We start from the raw sequence: 23721 nt of genomic DNA, 5'->3' as shown, positions 1-23721 counted from the left end.
ATTATTCGGCAATACGACCGTACTAGCGTACTGGGCACTTTATATTATTACAATGTCACTAATCAGACGATTTATAAACCCCCACATGCCTGCAGCTAATCTGATTCTCGAGACAGTTCAAGTTTCTTGGGGACAAAACCTTCCCGTTAGAGTATTCAGTGGCATGGGTATTTCCGAAAAGATATTAACGATAAGCACTTGGATTTATAATATACTTATGACAACTGCTTGTGGAAGCGCATTTGCAACGATATTGACAACAGGCATTTATATGCCCAAAATTGTGGACATTGAATCTTTCGTGGCGAATGACATAAACATCATGGTAACCCACGATCAGATGAAAGAAATCCTTAAAATGGAATATGTTCCTCGGGAGTTCATGGATCGCGTTATTACTGTGGATCCGGAAATTCTTGATCGTCACTTAAACTCTCTAAATGATAGTTACGTATACTTAATGGGGACACACAGATTTGCACTAATTGAATTCATGCAACAGCGTTTGTGGCGCCCCAAGTTAAAATTAGCCCCTGAACCTTTGTGCACCCTACATCGATTTCTTCGACTACCTATAAGACAGGATTTGGGTTTGGCGACGATCTTATCGCGCTTTGTTGGCGATGCCACAGAGTCAGGGCTCACTGTGAAATGGATGCGAATGGGATTGGAACAATTAAAGCATACAAATATAATTCAACAGGCCCCATACGAACAGTCTTTATCGAAGCCGCTTACTCTATCATTCTTTACATTTGGCCTTCAAGTTTATTGCACTGGGATGTTACTGAGCGGGATTGTTTTGTTAATTGAATGTGTCTATGGATACTGGAGGAAGCGTTTTAATAATTACGGCAATGTAATAATAGTATAAGCATAATATTGTAATATAAAACTTAAAATATGTTTTTGTCACTTCACATCACTTTAATAAATTTCACACAGATTGGAGCACTAGTATGGTGTATATAATTATTTTGCGTTGAGTGTGACAAAGATTTTTTAAAAGCTGAAATCATTATTTTTAAAAGAGTTATATAATTTACAAGATTCTTCATTTTAGAGGGATTGCAAATAAGCGAATTTATTACAACTGAGACATGTCCTGAGCAAATATGTGTTAATTTGAATTCTTTTCTATCGCAATTAAAATATTTAAAATAAACAAAATCGTTGAAGGAGGAGGAATTTCCACTAAGACTTGATACATTTTGTTGTGCTCATTAGGTACGACCTTGACTTAGCCGTTACTCAAAAGGTCCCAACAGGAATTGTAAATAACAGGCAAAATGAGCATTCTTTACCAGCGTTAATAGCAGTCTGTACCTAAAAACACCTAGATCATAGAGACGATAAGAGAGACAGAGTTATAATTTTTGGCAGCCCTTGCTTTATGTTACTCAGATCAAGCTTGTTTTAGATTTTTACTACCTAGTTCCGTGACTTGATGTTTCAAAGCTAAAGACCATAAAAAATAAAGCCTTGTGAGTTGCAATTAAAATTGTAGACATTGAATCGTTCGTGGCAAATGACATAAGCATCTGGTTACTCACGATCAGATGAGAGAATTCTTAAAAATGAATATACATTTCTAGAGAATTAATGGATCGCATGTTTTCTGTGGATCAAGAAAAATTTTTGATCGTCATTTGAACTCACTAAATGTTAGTTAATGTTAGTATAAGACAGGATTTGGTCTTGGCGACGGTATTATCGCGCTTCGTTGGCGATGCCACAGAGTCAGTGCTCACTGCGAAATGGATGCGAATGGGATTACATCAGTTAAACCAGACAAATATTATTCAACAAGCACCGTACGAACAACCTTCGTCGAAACCTCTAACTCTTTTGTTTTTTACATTTGGGCTTCAAATGTATTGCTCTGGGTTATTACTGAGCGCGATTGTTATGCTTATTGAATGTACCTATGGATACTGGTGGAAGCGTCATTTTGGAAATGCAATAATAGTTTAAGCAGAGTAATATGAAAATTAAAACATTTTGTTGTCACTTCACGATTTTTTAATAAACGTAGCACTGCTTTGGGCACTAATAATGTGTGTTCAAGTTTTCTTAATATCGGAAGGACTTTGGTTATTATTTTTCTTTTTCGAGACATTTATGTAATCATTAGGATTACTTTAGAGATTCCTCGTAATGTTCCTTATGCTTAAGTTTAATATGCAGAACACCGCTGAAAGTATAAGGATATATATATAATCAAAAGCTATAAATTTGAATATGTAATGTCTTACACAATGGCCGCAAATGCCACTAAGAATAGCGCTGCGCTAAGAAAATTGAAAAGACCTGGACAAAAGGCCAATGTATTCTGATAAATGAAAGTATAAAGCGGGGCAGCAACTGTGAAAACGAAACAAAGTTAACTATTACTTTATAGTAAAGAATTTCAATTGTACGTACCGAAAGGTGCAAAGGATTGAAGCACATTTTTAATGGAGAATATTTTACCTATATATATAACATATAATAATTAGCTTTAGTCAAATAATAAGAAAATTAAATGTTATTTGCACAAATTACCCAAATCTGAAGCAGGCACTATATTGGAAACAATAGTGCGGCACATGGGACCACCAATGGATCTAAATACTCCCAAAGCAATTGACAAATACATGTGCCAAGGCAGGTCAGCAAAACCCTTGGCCAGATTGCTCAATATCTCCGAGCCAAGAGATAACAGCGCCAAAACTACCACAGATAAGCCAAAGACCTGTAAATAGAAATCGAATAAGCAAACTTCTCTACTTAAATAATGATATAATTTATGACTACCTTGCGCAGTATGAGAAAACCAACCAGTGCACCAATCATAGGCACCAGTTGACTAACAGTCTCAAAGAACGTAAACTCTCTTATTGACCAATGGAACTTTTGGCGGACAAACAAATACATGACAGTCATGACACCATCTGGACAAATTACAAATAAAATAGCATATTTTGAGGTATAATTTAAAGTAACTCACCCACAACGAACATGGTCATAAACATGGTCAATGTCACCAGCCAAATAATTGCACGTGCATTATGTTCACGAGGCTTCGAGCATGTTATTAGCATCTCCTTCAAATGCATAATACTAAACAGACCTGCCTTCTTTGTTTCCGTTTCGACTTCGAACTTTTCTGACTTCTGCTTTAAATCATCCGAATCAGAAGCTTTTTTCTCATCCTCATCTTTCTCTTTGGCCTTCTGCTGCTTTTCATCATTATCTATTTTATCAGAGCATTCAATAGCTACACTTTTCAACTCCGCTTCTCTCGCTTCTTGTTCCTGACGTATGTGCAAGCTCTCGGGTAAATAGAATATGATATAGACGGTAACCGCAGTGATAAGCGAAGCAGAGATGCCTTGAGTGACAGCTGCACTAGTAGCAGCATAAACATAGCTAGACAATAGGGAACCGCTGCTAAGGGCTATGAAGAACAGCATTTCCATAAATATCATTCTATAAAATAAAATAAAATAAAAGCGTTTTTAAACAGAATTTTGTTTTTTTTTTTATATTAATTTTCAAACCTGTATGGCCTTGTTTTTATATCAGTTATATCCGATATGAAACAAAATGCAGCCACTGAAAACACGCACATGCCGCCTAAAAGTGAATGTGGTAATGCGGCGAGTGTATACCACCAGGGATTGATCTCATATTTACTGGATAGAGCACAAATTATGGTTGTTATCACCGATGAACCGGAAAAGCCTGAGGAATAAGTTTTAATAATAATTTAACAGAAATAATGTCATCTAAATACCAATCATCGAGGCAATCAGCAAAGGCTTTCGGCCATAATGATCCGACCATGATCCTGAGAATAAGCCGCATATAGCTGGAACAATGCTTTCCATTAATGTGCGAGTGAGAAACATATCGGCAACATAAGATTGTATCTCAGTTTCAATGGCCTGGAAACCTAATGAAATTTAAATAATTTTCACGCATGGGTTGTTTGTACCCGCCAGAAATTACATACATGTATCTCTGGGCCAGCCTCTTTGTCATCCAACCGCTTGCAATCTGTCTCGTTGTAATGGAAAATAACCTTGCATGTTTGATAAATAATCTCATTTCGCATCACAGTGCCTGCCAAACAAAGTATCCATATGTTTACCTAAATCTCAGCATGAATTGTATAATATATGTAAATTGAATTCTCACCTGAAAGCAAGTGCGAAAAAATCAACGTGAATACAATCGGTTCTATATAAAACATATAGAATAATTGACGCCATGGCAAACTCTTCAGACGATCCACACCATCCGAAATAAACGTTTTTTCCACCATTTAACTGATTTTATTAATTATTTCACTTAAATGTGAATTTCAACACATACATTTATTGCAAACTATATTGTTGTTTGACCTTGACTGATCTTTATCAGCAAAATAATTGTTAAGGTATATTTGTTATGTAATAATATTCATACAAATAATTGTGTTATCGCTTGGCTAGTTCGACTAACTTGTTCCGCATGCTCTCTGAATAAATCACTGAACTGACACGATCCAAGTACCGCCAATTGATCGCGAACGTTCTCGTCGGAGTTTAAATCACGGAATGAACAGCCAGACTTAACTCTCTGCTGCTATATATCTGAATTCCAAAAAATTCTATTGTTGACTATTAGGGGGAGTTTTTTACAGTAAATGCAAAATAAAACTGTTTGTCATTTAGCAAATATAAATAAATAGACATCAAACATCTGAATTACATGTACGCTACTCACACAACGATTAATTACATAATATTTATTCAATTGTTTTATTAGTTTCGAGCTGAAAGTCTACTCAAGTGAAAGCACGAAAACACGTCTATCAACTTTTAACTGCTAAACGCCTCTGCTTTAGAGTCAGCCCAAACAAAGCTTAACTCTCAGTTAGTCAGAACTGGTAGAACCAATATTTACTTTAATAATTATATGCTTGGAAATGAGCTATACAAAATCGATAGAAATTTCTTACGTTTGAGACGATGCTCCGGGTTGTTAGTTTGCTGGGGGAATCCCCTTCTGTGTCAGATGTGGCAATCACACTCATTTTATCATTAGACTCATTCAACAATGCCTGTTGAAATTAAGCAATTTAAAAGCTAGAGCATTCAGCAGAAAATTAACTGCTTTACGTTTTTGCTTTTGGTTTATTTTTATTGAGGTTTCTTTTTGTATGCAACAGTCTTTCATTCCACTTCAACTCATTTCACAGCACAAGTAAACCGCAGTTGCCACGCCCATTATGCCCTTTGCTGTGCAGCAACATGTAAAATATGCATTACAGATTTTAAGTGCTTTTCCCAGCAACTTTCATGCTCCGTTTGTGCTGTGGATAACAGTTTACCAAAATAATTTTATAATTATTATTATGTTTTTTTTTTCGTGGATTCCATTTTGAGGTTGGTAGTTGGTAACGTCTCATGGCAGTGATGAAGATATCACAACGCTAAAATTGAAGTTTTTATGAACTGCTTTGCATAGTTGTAATAATTTGCGAAATTGCTTACCGCAAGACGCACATCACGTATACGCAGCGTTTGCTGCCCCCATTTGTTGACAAGCTAATTGTAAACTTTTCCGCCAGCTTTCCATTGTGTCTGACTAACAAAAGCGAGAGCCCACTTGAGCCAAGTTGGCATTTTAAAGGATACTCTCGGTATTTAAGCAAAATATATGATGCAGATATGAAACAAGTTCATGCAGCAACCATTGTCTAACGGGCACTTGTCTTTGGACGGCGTTGAGCAACATGAAACAGGAATGTTCCATTGCGAATGTTTGCCTTGTGTGTGGCTTTTGTGTTGTTGACACAAGCCGACAACAGAAACAGTCAAAACGGCATGAGTAAATTAAACGAAACAAGTATAACTGTGAGAGTCGCTTAAGCTATACCCTAGGCTTTTTTATTCAATACTAAATGTATATTAATTAAGTTTATTTTTAATCTTGTTCTTCAAATAATAAAAAGTAGAAACCATAATCGTAAATATACAGAGCTAATTTTAGAATTTATTCGCAGTTATGTACCTCTTCACCTCGTTTTATGGGTGCAAGGTATTAAAACAAAAAGGCTGGCATAACATAAAAGGTCAAAGACGAAGCGAGTCAAGTGGCGGAAGGGATGAAGGGATGAAGGAAAAGCAATTTCTTTAGCGCAGCACGTGCCTAAATTCATTTTTGTTAGCCTTAATTATTTCGAACTGAAATGACGAAAAGGCCACAAGTGCAAAAAGTGGCCGACAATTGTTTAGTTTCTGCTTTTTCTCTTTACTTAGCTTGGGCACCTGCTTTAGAATTTAAATTAAATTCCCCTTCCTTGACAGCATGCCGTAAATAACCCGATGCGGGCCCATTTTCAGTTTATGTATTATATTTTTTCTTATCATTTGCATTCTTATCATGTTCTCATTCTTTTAATATTACATAGCTGGCGATTTATTCTGCAGATAAGCCCACGAAGTCGACAACAATGTGAAGGATCTTGTCCTTAGCAAATTTTATAAGACAATGCCTCATTTTAAGTAGTTGACTGTTGACAATCTTTTTAGACCCTTCAATTGTGGTTGCTGCGCAGTTTGTCGGAACAAATCCCAAGAAATTAATTTCTAGGCCAGTTTATTATACATGATACTCTTTATTTACTATGAGAAATTGCCAGAGACACACTGAGGGAACATGAGAGTGCATTTAAATAATTAAATTGGCCTTGACGGCAATTTCAATTTTACAAAGACATTTTTTTCTTGCGAATTTGAAATCTTAGAAACCCTTTTGAAGTGGGTTTTCCGTCGAATATTTTGCAATTAGCGCAAGGGGATCAACAGGCTCAAAGTTTATAAGCCGATTTAAGCCATTGCAGCTGCTCCGGTTCCATTAAATTATAAATTTCAATTCGCCACCCAAAAACCTTTTGTATCATCGGCCGCCTTTTTAATTGGCATGCGGCCCAGATTGTTGTTGTCCAACTGTTTCATAGCAAACATCTCTTTTTTTAGTTGTTGTTTTTGATTTTGTTAGCTAATTGTTGAAATGGGCCACAGAATGCGGCCAATAAGCCCCATAAATGACGGCCCCAAATTGCTAGCTGCATTTTGCGGTGGCTTATGTGTTGGGCTCCACTAATGGCCCCGACGAGTGTGTCTAAAGCTAATGAGAATTGATAGAGTGAGTACATATTATAGTAGCATTGATTTCGTTTAACTTTTATTTGATGACAGCTAATTTATGCTAAACTTTGATTTATTCGAATTTCAGTTCATTACTGATAATGATACATTATAACATGAGGGTAATTTTATTACAAGCATGACTAAATATTACCCTGCAAATGTTTAAGTGTTGCATATACGAAATAGTATATATATTATACATTTAAGTATTCTGCTTTAAACACAAGGAAGTATTCTGCTTTAAACACAAGGAAGCTGACAAAATAAACTCGGATTCATGATGTAAATGTCGACCGTAGTTCTAGTAGAGTAAAACGCAGTTCTGGTAACTTGTTTCGTTGTAGCCTGATAAATTTGCTCACATTTAACAAATTTGTTATAAGCGTTTTCACAATTTTTGGCAGATTGCACACGCACCACTCGCTGACTGCTCATTACTCAAAGCAAATGTGACAGAACCACATATATACGAAAATGCGTCTTATAGTAGCGTGAGCACAACAAATATACACTGCAGAATTAATGAACTCGTGATGTTAACATGTCTCTGTTTTATTGAAGGCCATCATTCTTGCCTTTGTTTTTGGTAAAAGTTTTGCACCATTTTACTGCATTCGGTTTGCATGTTTCGATGCAATTTACCACTTGGGGTATAAGTGGAAAAAGTGTTTACTTTGCAAAATTGTGATAAATATTTTATAAATAACATTCATACAGTTCACTGACTCTGCAATGCGTCGCAAATTGCGGCAAATCCTTCGTATTTGTTTTTGAATTTACATATTCACACATGCGTGTGAGTGTGTGTGAATGCGAATGATTGCGAGTAGAAGTTCGAGTATTTGAGCATTGCTGTAGCATTGTAAACTTTTCATAATCATAACTCTGTCGTCTTTCACCATTATTTATTTCCATTGTCTGGCATTTCACTCTATGTTCAATTTTCACATATGTATTCTCCTCTTACTGATATCTCCAGCACGTGAAAGCACTTATTGCAGGCACTGCGATATGTGTGTATGCGTGTGTTGTGCTTGTATGTAACATGAAAAGAAATTGGCGAATGGAAAATCAATACATATTTATGAGTTCATGTTGTGAGAGCACGTACAAAATATCTGGAAAACGAATACTTACCTATGTGATGTTAACTTTTTCCACGTTTCTAACAGCGAAATATTTCACACGTACGTTCGTACATCGCATCGAAATGTGTGTTGCATCTCGTAAACAAGCAAATACTTTTCCACATCACATTTTTATTTGATATTTTCAAAAGAGTGAAGAGATGGAGGTAGAGAATTTTTAAAAAGTTCTTATATTATTTTATTGTTATTACTTTGAAGAAAAATAAAAGTAAAAGAGAGACGGTGAAGGAGAAGAAGAACGCAAGAAAAACAATGATTCAATGATGGTTCAATTTTCGATTTACTCTTATTTGCCGCTAGTCTGAGCTGTAAAACATGAAATGGTGTGCGCTGAAAAGTATGCTACGATTTTGTGCGCTGTAAGCGGCTTAAGAGCTCAACTGGGAGTGCAATTTGCTGTTGCAAATGGATTAGGATTGTCGAGCACCACTTGCCACTAAACCAGCTCACCAAGGGGTCAAATAACAACTAGCACTCCAGCACTTAATTCGCAATTGCAGCTAACCTTCAACCGAATGCAATAAATAAGAAATAAACCACAAATTGTCAATTTAAACTACAAATATTTTGCGTAAAATTCAAAAGCTTTAAATTTTTATCTTAAAGTTTTAATGTCTGCTGCCAGCTACCAGGTGCCCAGCATTATTCAGTAGCTATACTTTATGCACTTTAACAAGAGTCAATGTCAATAGAATTTATTGCATCAACTGCAGCCAAAGGAGACTGAATGATAGAGGAAGCGAGAGAGAGAGAGAGAGAAAGAGAGAGTGACTTGATATCGAAGCACTCAAATTGCATTTTGCCTGCATTGCTTTTGTATTTGCCCTGGACATGGCCTTGGGGTTTTGTCCCAGGATGCAAAACTTTTAGTTGCCAGGAGCTGAGTGAGTTCTCAAATTCTTGATTGATTGGGATTGAAATGCTTTTGTGTGTGTGTGTTCATATGTGTGTATATGTGTGTGTATTGAGTGCTAGCAAAAAGAAAAAAATCAATTAATTTATTTAAACTGCTGCACATTCCATGTACTGTGTCGACGAGTATCGATTGATTTCAAGAGCAACTGTTCGTGGTCGAGTATTGTTTTTTGGGGTTTTGAATTTGGTTCAAGCTCTCGCACACTTCACTTAATTGCAAGTGAGCCGAATAATGCGAATTCGTAGCTGCGATATCAACTTTCTGCTACAGGCCATGTTCGAGTAATTTGATAGGAATTCGCATTCGCATTTTAAATGAGAATCGGCAGTTGTCCCTGGATAACAACGGGCTTATCCCATGGCATGTAACCGAGACTCGCTTTGATATCAAACAGGCCACTAAGAAGCCCATCCATCTATTATGAGATGGGGCCCTTTGGTATTGCGCTGTGCGCTTTGCGCTTGTCAACCTAAAAGCGCAATTCGATTCAAGGGCTCAAGTCTTTAAGTTCAGCCTTATTCCTAATCAATGCGAAATAAATGGCTGGCCCGAAAAAGGTTGCCATTCTTTTGATATTCCCATACATAATAGGACGTCACGAATATGGCCCCAATCAGTCCGAACTTTCAACTTTGCTGCGTAACCGACAAACTTCAACAAAGTGCACAGTTAAGAATATTTTTGTGTGGTATTGTCATCCTCATGTTATATACTTGTTGTGCGAGTGGTTCAGATAAATGTAAATAAATAAGTAAGCCTTTCACATGACCACGGCTCGTTTTGGGTCTCATCGCATTTGCATAATACATTAAATATGCGTAACACACAGATTTTGGCGGAGCAAAATGGACAACAATAAAGTGACCTACGTGGATGCGACAGTCAGCATAAAGTTGCCACAAAGTATCCTTACAAAATGGCTACATCAAAACTTTGCGACACGCGGGACAAAGCCGAGCTGTCGAGCTGCGTACAGGGGGCGTGGCGGGGGCGTTACTTGGCATAGGCAGATTATCGCCTCGTCATTTCAGGTACATGGGCGCCAAGTCAGCGCCTTTTGTTTTGATATACGACCATGGAAATCTATTTCTGTGCCACCACCGACATTTGTCACGAATTCGATTTTGGCGTTTGCCGAGACTTATGGCAAATAAAGATTTCCTCGGAGTACAACTGCTTTTTCTACTACAATTTGCTGCCTTGTGTCTTGTGCGAGCCACTCGAAGTAATTGAAAATGTGGGCGATAAAAGCAAATTACTTAAATTTCATTTGGGCTTGTGGTTAGTCTGACTGACAGAAATTGTCTGTTTGTGGCATCAACTTGACTGTCCCTCAAAGCATAATGTTAATTGTTCCATGCAACTAACTTAATTCAATGCCAAATCGTTTTCGGCTCTGAACTTTGGTCACACGAAAGATCTGTCAGCACAATTGTGGCCTAAACACGAAAGCATGCCAATTTTCTTAAAAGTCAAGGCAAATGCTTGTCATAGTTGTCATCCGATTCTGACAGCAAACAGTCTCTGCCACATTACTCAAACGTAATTCAATCCATTGGCAGTCATTCACATTTGGTACCTCATATTGAATCGCATTTTCATTCCAATTATGCAATGCTTAAAAGCCGAGAATAAACTGAATTTTTGAAATGAATATTATCGACATCCGGGCAGAGCAGTCACATTAACATTTGCATATTAATTGGGATTTCGTGCTAGTTGGTCAACAAACTGTTGATTTATTCAGTAAGGTAAAAAGGCAGCAAAATTCGGTTTTTGGGGGCAAAAGTTGGCATGTCAAATTAAAAGCCAATTTTCTGTAGTACGAGAAATGGAGAAAATGTGAAAGCAAAAAAGCGAAAAGCGAAAACGAAAAAAAATAAATAAAATGAAATAAATTATCGACTGAATTATTGATGCGGCTCAGTGAGATGTGCAAATGATGCTGTCAAAGGCATTGCTGGGGAAGCATTTTGCAAGTTGATTTTTCTCCCATTCATTTGCTTTCACGCGCTTTTCACGCAACATTAAGCGTTTTCGACCCCTGCACACACAGCACAATAATAATAAAAGCAAAATAAATAGAATAAAAATAAATATAAATAAAATACCACAAGGTACAAGGTACAATTTGACAGCAGACAACATCACTTTCGCCGAGGTGACAGATTTGCAGCTTAACCTTTGCGTCTGTTGCCCATTTGACAGACACGCAAAGGCCCAAGTTTATAAGTATGACAACAGTGTGTGCAGCTGTCGTAATTGAGTATTGACCAAACACACAGCAAAATGGCAAAACAGCTGAGCAAACGCTTTCGTGACCTGCGACAATTGCGTTTAAATGTTTAATACTTGTTTCAAAAATAACTTTATATACATCAACGAGCCACGCAACGATCTCTGACTTCGTCAGGGGAGAAAGTGTTAATGGGCAATTAGAACTTTTGGTCGAGTGTGGAGAGGAACGGTGAGAAATTTGAATGGAATATTGAAGTGCTGATCACATATGCAAAGCTGTCATTGGTCAACCACAAATCCAAGCTCAGAGGCTTACGTTGTGAGTGAAGTGAGTACATTCAGGTTAAGTGTTCGCTATTTCCGTTTACATTTCCGTTTCTCCATCCGGCTGCAGTCACCTGCTTTGTTCGAATATTGCACACATTGCATATTGCTGCTTCATCTTTCCCATTGTCATTCGCATTGTCAGCAGAGTTCAATTGTGTTGCTGGGGAATTGCATACACACAGACACACAAATGAAAACGAATTCGATTCACATTGTGTAACTTGGCCTGCCGCAAATCCCATTCGGACTCGGCACTGGCATGCGGCCTGATAGGATTTATCTGTTCAATTGCCGTTCAGACTTGACTTAACAGGCTGAAGAAGTTGAACCTCATGCTGCTTAATCATTTTACTCAGGCACAAAGTAAGTCAAACAATTTCTCTCGGTTCGCATTGTTTGGCTTCCTTTTTTTTGCGCTATACAGAACTACGAATAAAATCAATATTTACATGCTGCTTTTGCATGCAGTTAAATAAGTAAATGTCGAAACCGAAATGAATTCCCTTAGCATATTGTAGCTGCAACTCACTCTGAAATGTTTGGCTAAAACAGCCACAAGAGCACAGTAAAAAATGAAAGCCAAAGTTGTTTTGGTTTTTTGGCTAAAGGCAGACAAAAACAAAGTCCCATATACATTCGTCCTCGAATGCAGAGAGTAGTAGGAGAAAGGACTTATCATGCATGGTGTATGCGAAAGTAAGTACACAAGCAGCATGAAAAACGGGCGATGAATGTAGTAGTTGCTCAACTAAGAAATACCCTTTGATATTCTCATAAATTGCATCATTCATATTGAGATATATTTCACTTTTCATGTCTAAAATATATTACATATCAACCAACGTTTTGGTTGCCAAAAAGCTGCAGTATTAAAGTAAACATAACAACAGAAATTGAAGCCTGCATATTTTTGTGTTTGCTTTTTCGTATCCTACTGTGCGCAATATTATTATTGACATGCCGCAAGTCAAAAGGCGAAAAAGTGCTCAAAAATTAATGAACCAACTGTTGTTTCCATACCGGAATGTCCTTGTACATAAAAAGGATTGACATTTCAAACTTCTGCCTGGCTGTCAGAAAAAAAACCATTTGTCTACAGTTACCATTAGCTTTTGTGCAACCTTCGCAAATTTGTGCCCAACTTAATACAGACACAATATTAATGTTGATGTCTTTTAGTGCTTGTTTGTTAGATGGAATTTCCGGCACTTAACTATTTATTTCAATTAGGTTATTATTCTAAATATGCAAGTAAAATAGTTAGCTAGTTCATTTGGAGGGCTTGCATTCAGTATTCAACTAATTTTATGAATTATTTGCAATGTGTATGCACAATACTTATACGATTTCTGTATGAATGTGGCAGCAATTGCACATTCCACATAAATTTCTATTTGGAGCTTAAATATGGAAAACTTTGGCCAGACAAACTACGCGTGCTACGTGCACTACATACACGCCACACATATACATATATATATAATAAGTAACACCACACAGAGCATAGCAAACATCTGAGCTCTTGTGTATGGTGCTGCATGATTGGTATTTTGACCTACGAACTGTTGTGTGTGTGTTAGCGTGTTTGTACAGTTGTGTATGCTGTTATAAATTTGCAAATAGTCCTTCATTTGATTAAGTAATTGGCCTGAGTGGCCCGCTGCCATTTTCGCATTTGCTCTTACTTTTGTGTTCTATTCTGGCATCTGGTCATGAACTTGCAATAAAAGTAAGCAATTTGCATAATGAGTCTTCGTACGAGCTTCGACCAATACGATTGCAGATAGTGAGCTGTATTTATTTTAATTTGACATGCAAGTGGCGAAGGTGTTTTTTTATTACACTGTCTGCCATCCGATTGCTGCTCCTCTAATTAGTGTTTGCCGAGCGAGTCTCCAATTAGTGCGGCATCAAACAGACCAACAACAGCTAATGAGTAAAGTAGTGAATGTATTGCATATCCCGCAATATAAACTTTGGTAACGTGAGCTACTTTCACCTTTTTGCCATTCCACAAGTTTCATGTATTCTACCTTGCTTGGCATCTGCTTTTACTTTTGCCTCTGCCATCGCTCGGTTCTCGTTCATCTTCATTGTATTTAAATGCTCGTAAAATGGGAAGGAAACAAGTGATAAAAGCTGCACACACGCCACATGCCCCACACACACACACACACAAACACACCCACACACGTTGTGAAATGCTTTTACATAAAAAAATGCATCAGTTGCTTGTTGATGTTGCCGGGCAGTCAAAGTTGAGCCAGCGTATGCGAAAGGCTCTTAAGACATTACGAGCGTGTTTTCAACATTTTCAGCCATTCAATTTGGTATTTAATTTTAAAGCTCTTTTAGGGACTCATATAAATTAATTTTCGGATTGTGCACTTGTTGAAGCAAACGCAAATGCGGCCATTCGAAATTAACCAGAGAAAACATTAACAATTTGCTGAATTTAACATTTATATGCATGAAAAAACGCAAATAAATTGTTTGTACAAAAAAGTATACTCGTTCCCATGATACACTTCCTTAGCAAATGGAAAAAATAAAAGATATTTTTCCTCGAAAGTTAGATTGTTTAACTCACACTCTTCTTTTTTAATTAGACCTTGTCATTGTCTACGATGAATAGGGTTGCTGTTGCCAATTTACGCACAGCTGACAAACTCTGAAGTATTCCCTGCCATTAAGCATTTTATTTTGTGGCAATTACGTACGCGCCACGTGTCAATTATTGTCGTTCATAGTAGCAGAGTTTTTCGTTTGCTTTTCCGCGGAAAACGCTCGAAACGTACGCATAATAAATTGTAATTAAAAAATGGTTAATAATAAGTAAATAAAATCGATCTGAGTTGCGAATGAGTAATTTTATTTACTGCATATCATTGATATTTAATTGGCCATCAGCAGCCATAAAAAGAGTCATCAAACGATTGTTCAATATGCTCGTGCAATATGCAACAGGAATCACATTATGCATACGACATGTCGGCCAAGTAAAAATAAATTTAACATGAAACGTGTAGAACAAACAAAAATAACAAAGTAAGGCGTAACGTCACGTAGCCCAAGGAACAAAATTATGTACAGTAGTACCTGCCATTAACGAATAGATGAAGCTACAAATAAACAACAAATTTGTACATTTTATTATTATTTTGTTAATTTAATAACAGCTTTAGCATTACTTTCGAAAACTTAGCGTATTTTTTTTAAGTTGCAAATTAATTTTTTTGTATGTTCTACCGTGTTGAGATCTTGTTGTCCAAGGTTTACGCTTTGTGGGCGCAACAAATTGTAAATCAGGCTACGTGACCACACGTATCAATCTTAAGTCGCTCGCTTTACCTATTTTACTGTCGTTAAACAAGCTACAAAATGCATGTGCAGCCATCAAAGTTTATCCTCAAGCTTCATGACATTGTGTAGAAAGCTGACCAGTCGGCTTTTATTTTGCCATTAGAAAGTCAACTCTAGTTGGGGGAATGGCGAACTTATCGTCCGACATTGCAGTATTTTCAAGTAGAAATCTTTGTCTTCGTCTAAGTGGTTTTTCATTTGAAATGTTTCTGCTGCATTATCTCAGCATTTGTTGTCGAACTTTTTGTCTTTCAGCAACTTTGCTTTACAGTCTCAGTACAGTCTTTGGCATTGCAAAACTTTTTACTCTAAGTGCGGGGAATTGTAACAGAAAGCACGCAAAACGAATTTGTAATTGAAATCGTTGCGTCTTTGGTTTTAGAGCATGTGATATGCGACTGACTGATGAAACAGTTCAAGGCCTCCGCAACAAAATTAATTAAATTGCAGTGAATCAAACAAGCATCAAGGGACTGAAATCCCATTTCAATCAGCCACTATCTAGCTCCACAAGATATTGCTCAAAAATGTTCTCTTACAGTTGCACAAATACCAAAAGGAATTACCCTTGATTGGAGAAGTCGAGGAAAACTATAAGAGGCTGAAATAAAAATGAAAATGAAAAAGAACGAAGCCAGCTTGATTCAAATGTAACCTAAGCAGCTCATAAATCAAAAGCGGCAGTCAAGTCTATGCAAATGTTGCGGCGTGCAGTGCTCTGCAGTTTGAATAAGCTAGCTAATCCAGTTGAGACTTTATGCAAACAGCATCATATGTCAGTGGAAGTGGAGCAACTGCTGGGCCTGGCCTCTTTATCAAATGAAATTAGGTTTCGTCGGAGCTGAAGCTGCCACCCTGACAGACGCTCTAATTAAATTAAACTGTATAAAGTTAGCACAACTCTTACCAAAATACACACACACACATCCTACACACACTGGCCGCATATGTACTGAGAGTTTCATGCCACCTTTTGGTTCCCCTGCTATTCGACCTCCAGCCGTTGCCGTTCCCCTTGCTGTTGCTGTTGCTTCTGTTTTCTGTTTCTGCCTCTGTGTCAAAGTTCGCGTTTCATGTGTGTAAATAATGTCTGTTGCCATGCAAATTGTGCGAAATTAAAGCAGCTAAAAATTGTAAAACCCATATGAGTATAATCCGACATTTATACAGGGTGGCCCAAAGCCAACGTAAATCTAATTAGAGCTAACTGACGCTACCACCACCTGTGCGGATATTTGACTAAATTTTCTCGTTACGTGCACAATTTTCTATGGATTTTCCTATTCACACAATCCATATTGTATATGCAACAGAAATCTAATTACACAGAAAACATGTGTGTGTGACTATTTGGATATCTTCATTTTGCAGTCATTACCATAAAATTCCCAGAATTGTGACTGACACTCAAATACATTTATAAATCATTGCATATCACAAAATTTTGAGAGAAACGAATCAAAAGTGATATGGGCACATTTATTATTTACAGCACTGCGAATGATCCGAATAAGTAGTTGTAAATACTTGATAAGAAAACCTGTCAGATGGAGGTGTTTATCTTGTCAGAAATGAGTCAAAAGGTAACTTTGCAAATTTAAGTAGCAAAATAAATGCTTACATGTCTGAGCTGGAGACTATCAAAACTCTCGCTTGCTCGTGTGACTGTTTAGCTGTTTACTTATGCAGAACCCTGTAACTGAATATGAACGGGAGCAGCTGCTGTGCGAGTGGGAAGATGGCTAATTTCATTAAATTTCGGCAACCTGTTGTCTGGAGAAAGACACCTAAAGCGATGCCACCAAAAAGATTTCAATTTAACTGAGCCACAGGGCGAAACGAATTCCTTTGGTGCAATTGACATGGTGAAGGCAACGCAATGTCAGGTTCTGGATCTTCTGACGAGTGGTGTTTAATGTGGTTTTGTGCGGTTTTTCAGGTCTAAAATCAGCCTGTAAATGTAACCTGAGAGATGCGAGGACTAATTGAAGAATTTGTGAGCACATTAAAGCCATGTCGAAAGCAATTTATTTGCTTTTTGTAGAAGGTCAGCCAGACAAGCGTCATGCTGTTACCTCGACTTTTATGCAAAATTATTGCATCTAGGCATACATATAGACGGCGATTAAGTTGTCCCATTAGCTGACCTTATAACAAAGGCAGCGAGCATCAGTCTTTGGACGAGGAATTTTGTCTCGCCTTTTTCCCTAGTTCTCTGACTGCATGATTTGACTATTGAGGCTCGCACTTCCGCTCGAGTACCGTGAAAATGAGTTGGTCGTCGCAAACTGTTTGTCTGGCCTTCGGCGCACCGGCAACGTGTCGTATACTTAACGTCACATTTTGTCGTAATCAAATGCAGGCGGGGCATAACCACTTTAAGAGAGCCAAACGCATGCGCAGAGCATCGAAAACATCGCCAACTAACAAAGACTTTTCTCTCTTTCGTGCTCTTTGCGAAATTTCAAAAATGTAATCAGTTGATTCGGCTAGAACAACAAGCGTGAGGCCAAGTTTTGTGGGCAAGTGCTACATTTTCATACGTGAGCAGGCACACTTTAACTCAAAGGTGCAATTAAGATGCTTGCACAGCTCTGCGATTCAAGCTACCGCTGGGACCAAGGTCATATCTAGCGAACGTGTGTATTATTTTCCCGTTCGCAGAATAAATTTGAATTAAGGCATTGACTTACACCCACCCCAAGGAGCATCACTCAAATATCAAACTAAAGCAAAGATCTGGAAAAAAAAAAGTTTGATTCATGTGGGTGGGCATAAATATTTAATGCGATAAGTTTAAGCCAGAACACTATATAATCAATTTTTTGTTGCCGATAGCAGAGGTATCAGCAGAATTATTTATATTAATTGGCTAATTAAACCGATGCACGGACGAGCATTAAATACATACCCAGTTCTAGGTAGAGAGTGCGAGCGAGCGAGTCAATCAAAGTGTTTTCGTTCTATCCCAAATGTCGTATAAATCGCACAATTAGCAAAATTAATGTGAGCGAACGGGCAAAGGAATAACCTGAAAAGCCAGAGAAAAGGCAAGTCCAAACTTAGCTTGATAATAAAATGAGGCTTGTCGTCAAAATAACTCATACGCAGCGTTTACCAAGGGGTCGCCATCAAAATGAAATGTAATTAGATAGCAAAAGATTGTGACTTCAGGGAAAGTTTGTTGCCTTGTTGGCTTGTTGCTTGTTGCTGGTTGCTATGTGAGGGTAAATTTAATTTGTTTGGCCTGCAATTCATTTGCCGAGTCGTTGACTTTTAATGCACACATCTAAGACATTGTTTGTTCGCTGTTGACTTGTTGCCAATTTTTGCTCGACTTGACTTTGGCCATTGCTTCGCTTGCGCTGCCAAGTTTGTTGACATTTTTGGCTTCAAAGATTTCTACAAAATACAAAATGTATTTTTCAAGCACATACTCGCACATTGTCCTTATCCTTAAACCCAAACAAGCAGGTAATTTTAAGTCACATATTAAAATAAACATTTAACAGACGGTCGCCTGCCTGGCTGACAGCTTTCAGTGTCACACTTAAATATTGCTCCATATGCTGTCCTTGACATCGCGATAAGATATGCCCATTTGTCAGAAAGGAAAAGTTTACGAAAGTGCATTAAATGTACTTTCCATGTAACGCTAAAATGCCGTTGCTAGCCTGCATGTTCTCTTGGCCATAAAGCAACTGTCGCTACTATCTCACACCGTAAATATAAAAATACATAAAGAGTAAAGTATTAAATTTCCCTGCTGCTATTTGTGTACACTGTGGGAACTTGGAACTTGTAGCAAAGCTTATGTTGCCTGTCTGCTATTTATTCGTCCTCATTCAACAAGCATGACGTTGAACTTTCAATCACTTGTGCGTTAAATATTTCACACTCAGCTAATCAAACTGAGAGCTTTCTGAGGTTCAATTACACACCTCAGGCGAGGTTAATAAATGCTTCAGTATTTAATGCTGAAAAAACTAGAACAAATAGAATATTATTAATTATTTTTATTACTATTTTAACGTTAAATAAATAATTGACAAGCGATAATTTGTTCGATAATCTAAACAAATGGAGCATGTTGCTAATGCACCGATCTGCCTGAAAAGTTGGATGATGTAGTCGTCATCGACTGCAGTTCTGTTGTGCGCTTTTGTACATTCATTTTCCTTCTGGTTGGACACAACAGTCCCAGCCAGGCCTTTCGATTGAGCTCATCGAGCAGCACAAAGTAAATGAAGAGAACAAAGCCCTGCATGGTGGCGGTCAGGCAGAAAAGATATGAGAATGCGACGCCAGCCTGCATAAAGGCAAATATGCCAAAGATCCATGTGAGACCCAAAAGGAAGAAAAGCAATATCGAGAGACGAATTTGTTTGTAGACCATCTTACGTTCAGAGCGATGAATACTCTGGCTGAGTGAATGCGAAATACTGTAGAAGACATAGACAAAGATGACAAGATTCGCAACGACAATGAGTGTGATGGGCAGCACAACACCGAAAGTGAGGCCATAGCCCGAGGGATAACATATGCCCGTGTCAGTGTCGAGCTGTTCCTTGGTCGGCACATAACTGTTGGGATCGATACAGGCCACCAGCAGTGTGGGCAACAATGGCAATAGCCAGGCAACTAGGGCGGCTTTGAGTATGTAATGCTTTGGCCGTTCGATGCCAATCACTGTGACATAGCGTTGGAATTGCAAAAACGCAATGATGAGCATCCAACAGAAGAGCACCAAAATTGAATACTGAAGTGTGGCACCCAGGAGGATGCAGCGAACGGTATCGCCATGCACAACTAATTGCTCTGACAAATCGTCCGTATTGATGAACACAAAGAGCACCATTTGCAGTGTCATGGCCAGGCAGAGATGCAACAGCACCTTGGTGGAGGCTTGACTGCGCCAGCTCTTGAACAGGGCCGCAGTCACAAAGATGCCCAGCACACCGAAGAGGGAGAGAGCGCAGCCCACAATGGATATTATGTCGAGCACCCGCTCATTTATGGGGCTGACCAGCACTTCGTCGCCCAAGTCATTGATGCGATAACTGCCGCCCACCAGAAATGAGAACTGTGTGAGATGTGTCGTCTGGCAAACGATAATTGGGATCTCGAAGAATATCCGTTGTGTCAGCATCAGTCGTAATCCCGTCAGTCAGCCACGTCTGATAGTTCCAATAGCCACAGCCGCTGCCCGTCTCGCTGGCCCTCGCATCCGGATGCCGTTGATTCTCGTTACGCAGCAGCAATGGCAGTGATTGAGGCAGTTTCCCATCTGGCGAGAATAATTGTTTTCTTAGTTAAGCAGCAAAAAAAGCAGCCTCATTGATTCACTTACCCGCCAGTCCAGGAATCGATATGGATAACACTTTGCTGCGTGGTCGCCGACTGCGATGCTCTGCAGTCTCCACAAAGAGCGCGTCGTGTGCGTATATTTTAAGAATCATTACTGAGACACCTGATGCTGACTTGATGCTGTCCCAAAGCTGCTGTGGCACAAACGTTGCAGCCTCCAGATTCGATTCCTGCTTGAGTTTATTCACGCTCTCGCTGCCATACAGAAATCGATACCAAAAAACCGCTGCTGGAATGCTGCCGGTCTGCACTTGCAGCTGAATAAATTGCCAGGCCCGTGATGTTGCGACATGAGGGATCCAAATAAAACACACTCAGATTGCTGCTTATCAAAGCCTGCACTCCAAAATTTAGAAATTTAACCGTTTCAACATCTGCATCGACTGATTCACCTTCTTCAATGGCTGGCTGTACCATTGTTTGGCCACAGCGCACAAAGTGGGGCAGTGCATCCATATAATTTTCAAACTTATTGAGCAGACTATTGGTAGCGTTCAGTGTTGCGGATAGTTGCAGCACATTCGCATCTGTGGACATAATTTCATGACAAATGCTAATCAAATCCGCACCCAATGCTCCATCTTTTGGCTGCTCCATGAGCACCCCAAAGACTTGATCCGTTACATGAATATCCGCTGGCAACACAGTTCGCTGACGCTGCTGGAACATGCTCCTCATCATGGCTGTTGTGCTGCGTCGTCCCTGCGTGCTGTTGGTGAGTCGCCTGCCCTCCAAGATGTCATCGTGCAGAGTGTTCAGTTCCACGCTGATCGAATGCTGTCGAAAGGTTCGCATGCACACAACCTTCGACCATTGATCAATGGGTTCCCACTGGGCACGCATTGCCTTCAGTTGGCACTTGCGGGTGACTGGAAGACCATTGCGGAGTAGGCAAACATCGTGTAGTGTAGCCGCTTCACCAACTCTGGTACGCTTCCATTTGTTGGTGTGCGGCGTTTGGTCATGATTGCGCACAATGTAATCGTGCTCGAACACTTCCGGCTCACAGTGCGTATGATTGCAGTACACAAAGCCTGGTATGTCTGCCGTTTTTTGCTTAGGTAAACAGTTTACTGGAGTATAACTACGATCTCCCAATCGACAAATCATTCGCTCATCTGGGCATTTATCGAATCGTTCACCACTGTCTGAATTCTCACCACTGTGCGTAGTAACTTGTACGACTGTCGCGAAAACGATCAGCGTCACGATAAGCACAACATTCATTGCCAAAAATATGACTCAGACTTTGGCTAATGCTCAATTCTCGGGAATTTCCAGTTCGACCTAAGGTAACGTATTCAATTTGTGTTTTCACGTCCGACTCTCAGCGAATATCACGCACAACTGCCCGGTGCGAAGTCACTTGCTGTCGATCGCTGTTATGTTTTGTTTGCTATCAACAACAATATCTGCCGGCCGGACCGAGTTCTTATCGTGTTCGAGCGTAAATAGCGGCGAACATTACTAATTTAATTCAACAAAATGACTCGCGATCTGTGGCATAACTTCGGGCAAAAGATAACGCTTTGTACGAACTTCAAACGCGTTGGAATCGTTTATTTGGTTTGTCATTAGCACGGGGCCGCAAATTTCCACGCTAGACGCAACTACACGCTTACAAATGCCCCCCCAAAACGATGAGAAGGGAAGAGGGGGAGGGGCTAGCGGAAAGTGTTTGCACAAATACTTAATTGAACAAACAATTCACACATGACAAATGTAAAAACGAGTTCAAATATTACACTTATTCTATTTCGAATTATTTACAAATTATTGTTACCATTTTTTTTGTATACAGCCAAAGTATCTTTTTTTTTTTTATGACTTGCAAATCTAGTTTCATTCACAGACAGTGGAAGTGGAGAATGATGAGGATTCGCTCAATAATCTTTATGGCAGCGTCTCGCAGCACGTTTTTCTCGAGGATATAAAAGCTGCGTGGAACGTTTTTCTATATGCGGAACTTGTTAAGTTGTTGACACGTTTTCAATTATCAGTCAAATGCCGTTGACGAACTCGAACAGAGACTAGTCGTATTCTATGCCATACTCGTATTTGTATACTATTTGTTCAGACGGGTATTATATTATTCCGAGTATGAATTTGATTGAGGTGCAGAGCAGAGCAGAGCTAAGCAAAGCAGAGCATAGGAGAGAAAAGCAAAGCAGTCCATCATCCAGTCCCCTTACGCATACGGTTATGTACACACATGTCCTTGCTTTCAATCAAAAGTGTCACATTCATTGCTCGGCATTTTCACTTTTCTTTATTGCTTTATTGCTGACACACACACACCTCCGAACACCCACACAATCACACTCACAGAAAGTAAATTGCCACGTGACAGACGTGCAAAAGCGAAGCGAATTATAGAATTCTGTGGCTTCGCCTGCTTCAAATGCCATCAAAGCACAGGTTTGCCCATGAATTCTAATATCTTTAATAGACACGAACGGAAACCAAAATAAATATGCCAACGAATGCGAGAATAATACAAATTTCTTCAATGGCAACGACATTAAGCTGAAGTGCAAATTGTTAAATTTGTAATTATTGCGTAGCCAAATGCCAATTAGTGAGAGCAACTTTAAAATTGCAAAGCCATCGAGTCAACAAACTATGTCGAGCTCCTTTCAAGCCATAAACCATAAACCGGACAGAGGCAAGCAACAAGTTTCCGGCAGTTCAACACTTGGCTACAACACTCTACTCAACTTTACTCTGCTCTCTACTCATTTACGTTGCTCAAACAAGTTGATGTTGCGCGACCAAGAAAATCACTCAACAAACCTCTGACTGTTGCTGGGCAGAAGGGAGAAGAGCGGGGCACAAACCTCGAGCTGCCGCCAGCGAAAGTAATAAATTTCCCAGAGCCCTTAACCACAACGTAGACAAAGTTGCAACAGCATTGTTGCAATGCGTCGCTTTACTCGCTTGACAAGGTTAAAAGCTAGCTGGCCGAGTAAATGTGATTAGGGTAGATTTTCAGCAGGACTTGGGGCAAAAAAGTGAGTCCTGAGCACCTACATAGTACCGAGTTCCGATTGCTGATTGCCGAGGACCGAGTGCCAGAGTTCCAAGTTTCAGCAAACATCAGCAGCAATGGCAAAGTTGAACAAAACGCAAGTGTTCTGGAGCCTGAGCACGGATCAAATTTAACTGTCACTGCCATTCA

General features: G+C 39.1%; 2 protein-coding genes across 3 annotated transcripts; both read right to left on the bottom strand.

Annotated features, from left to right (window-relative positions):
- Positions 1-1733: 1733 nt before the first annotated feature.
- Positions 1734-4593, bottom strand: LOC133838413 (probable peptidoglycan muropeptide transporter SLC46). Of its 2 annotated transcripts, XM_062269495.1 has the most exons (10): positions 4183-4593; positions 3998-4107; positions 3779-3929; positions 3543-3726; positions 2990-3471; positions 2797-2933; positions 2545-2734; positions 2425-2472; positions 2256-2364; positions 1734-2194 (listed from the first exon to the last, which is right to left on the bottom strand). In XM_062269495.1, exons 1-10 carry the CDS (start codon positions 4307-4309, stop codon positions 2137-2139), a joined length of 1596 nt encoding a protein of 531 aa, XP_062125479.1. In that variant the 5' UTR covers positions 4310-4593; the 3' UTR covers positions 1734-2136. The 2 variants fall into 2 exon arrangements, with proteins under 2 accessions (XP_062125479.1, XP_062125480.1); XM_062269496.1 differs by lacking the exon at positions 4183-4593 and having other exon boundaries at positions 3779-3937; positions 3998-4085.
- Positions 4594-19196: 14603 nt separating this feature from the next.
- Positions 19197-21891, bottom strand: LOC133838096 (adhesion G-protein coupled receptor G7). Its single transcript, XM_062269060.1, is given in 4 exon segments — positions 19197-20295; positions 20297-20463; positions 20527-20764; positions 20766-21891. Coding segments are annotated over 4 exon segments (2436 nt in total). The 5' UTR covers positions 21771-21891; the 3' UTR covers positions 19197-19269.
- Positions 21892-23721: the final 1830 nt, after the last annotated feature.

The sequence above is a fragment of the Drosophila sulfurigaster genome, chromosome 2R, assembly GCF_023558435.1.
Source record: "Drosophila sulfurigaster albostrigata strain 15112-1811.04 chromosome 2R, ASM2355843v2, whole genome shotgun sequence".
NCBI classification, from domain to species: Eukaryota; Metazoa; Arthropoda; class Insecta; order Diptera; family Drosophilidae; genus Drosophila; species Drosophila sulfurigaster.
This window is presented reverse-complemented; position numbering and strand designations above follow the sequence as displayed.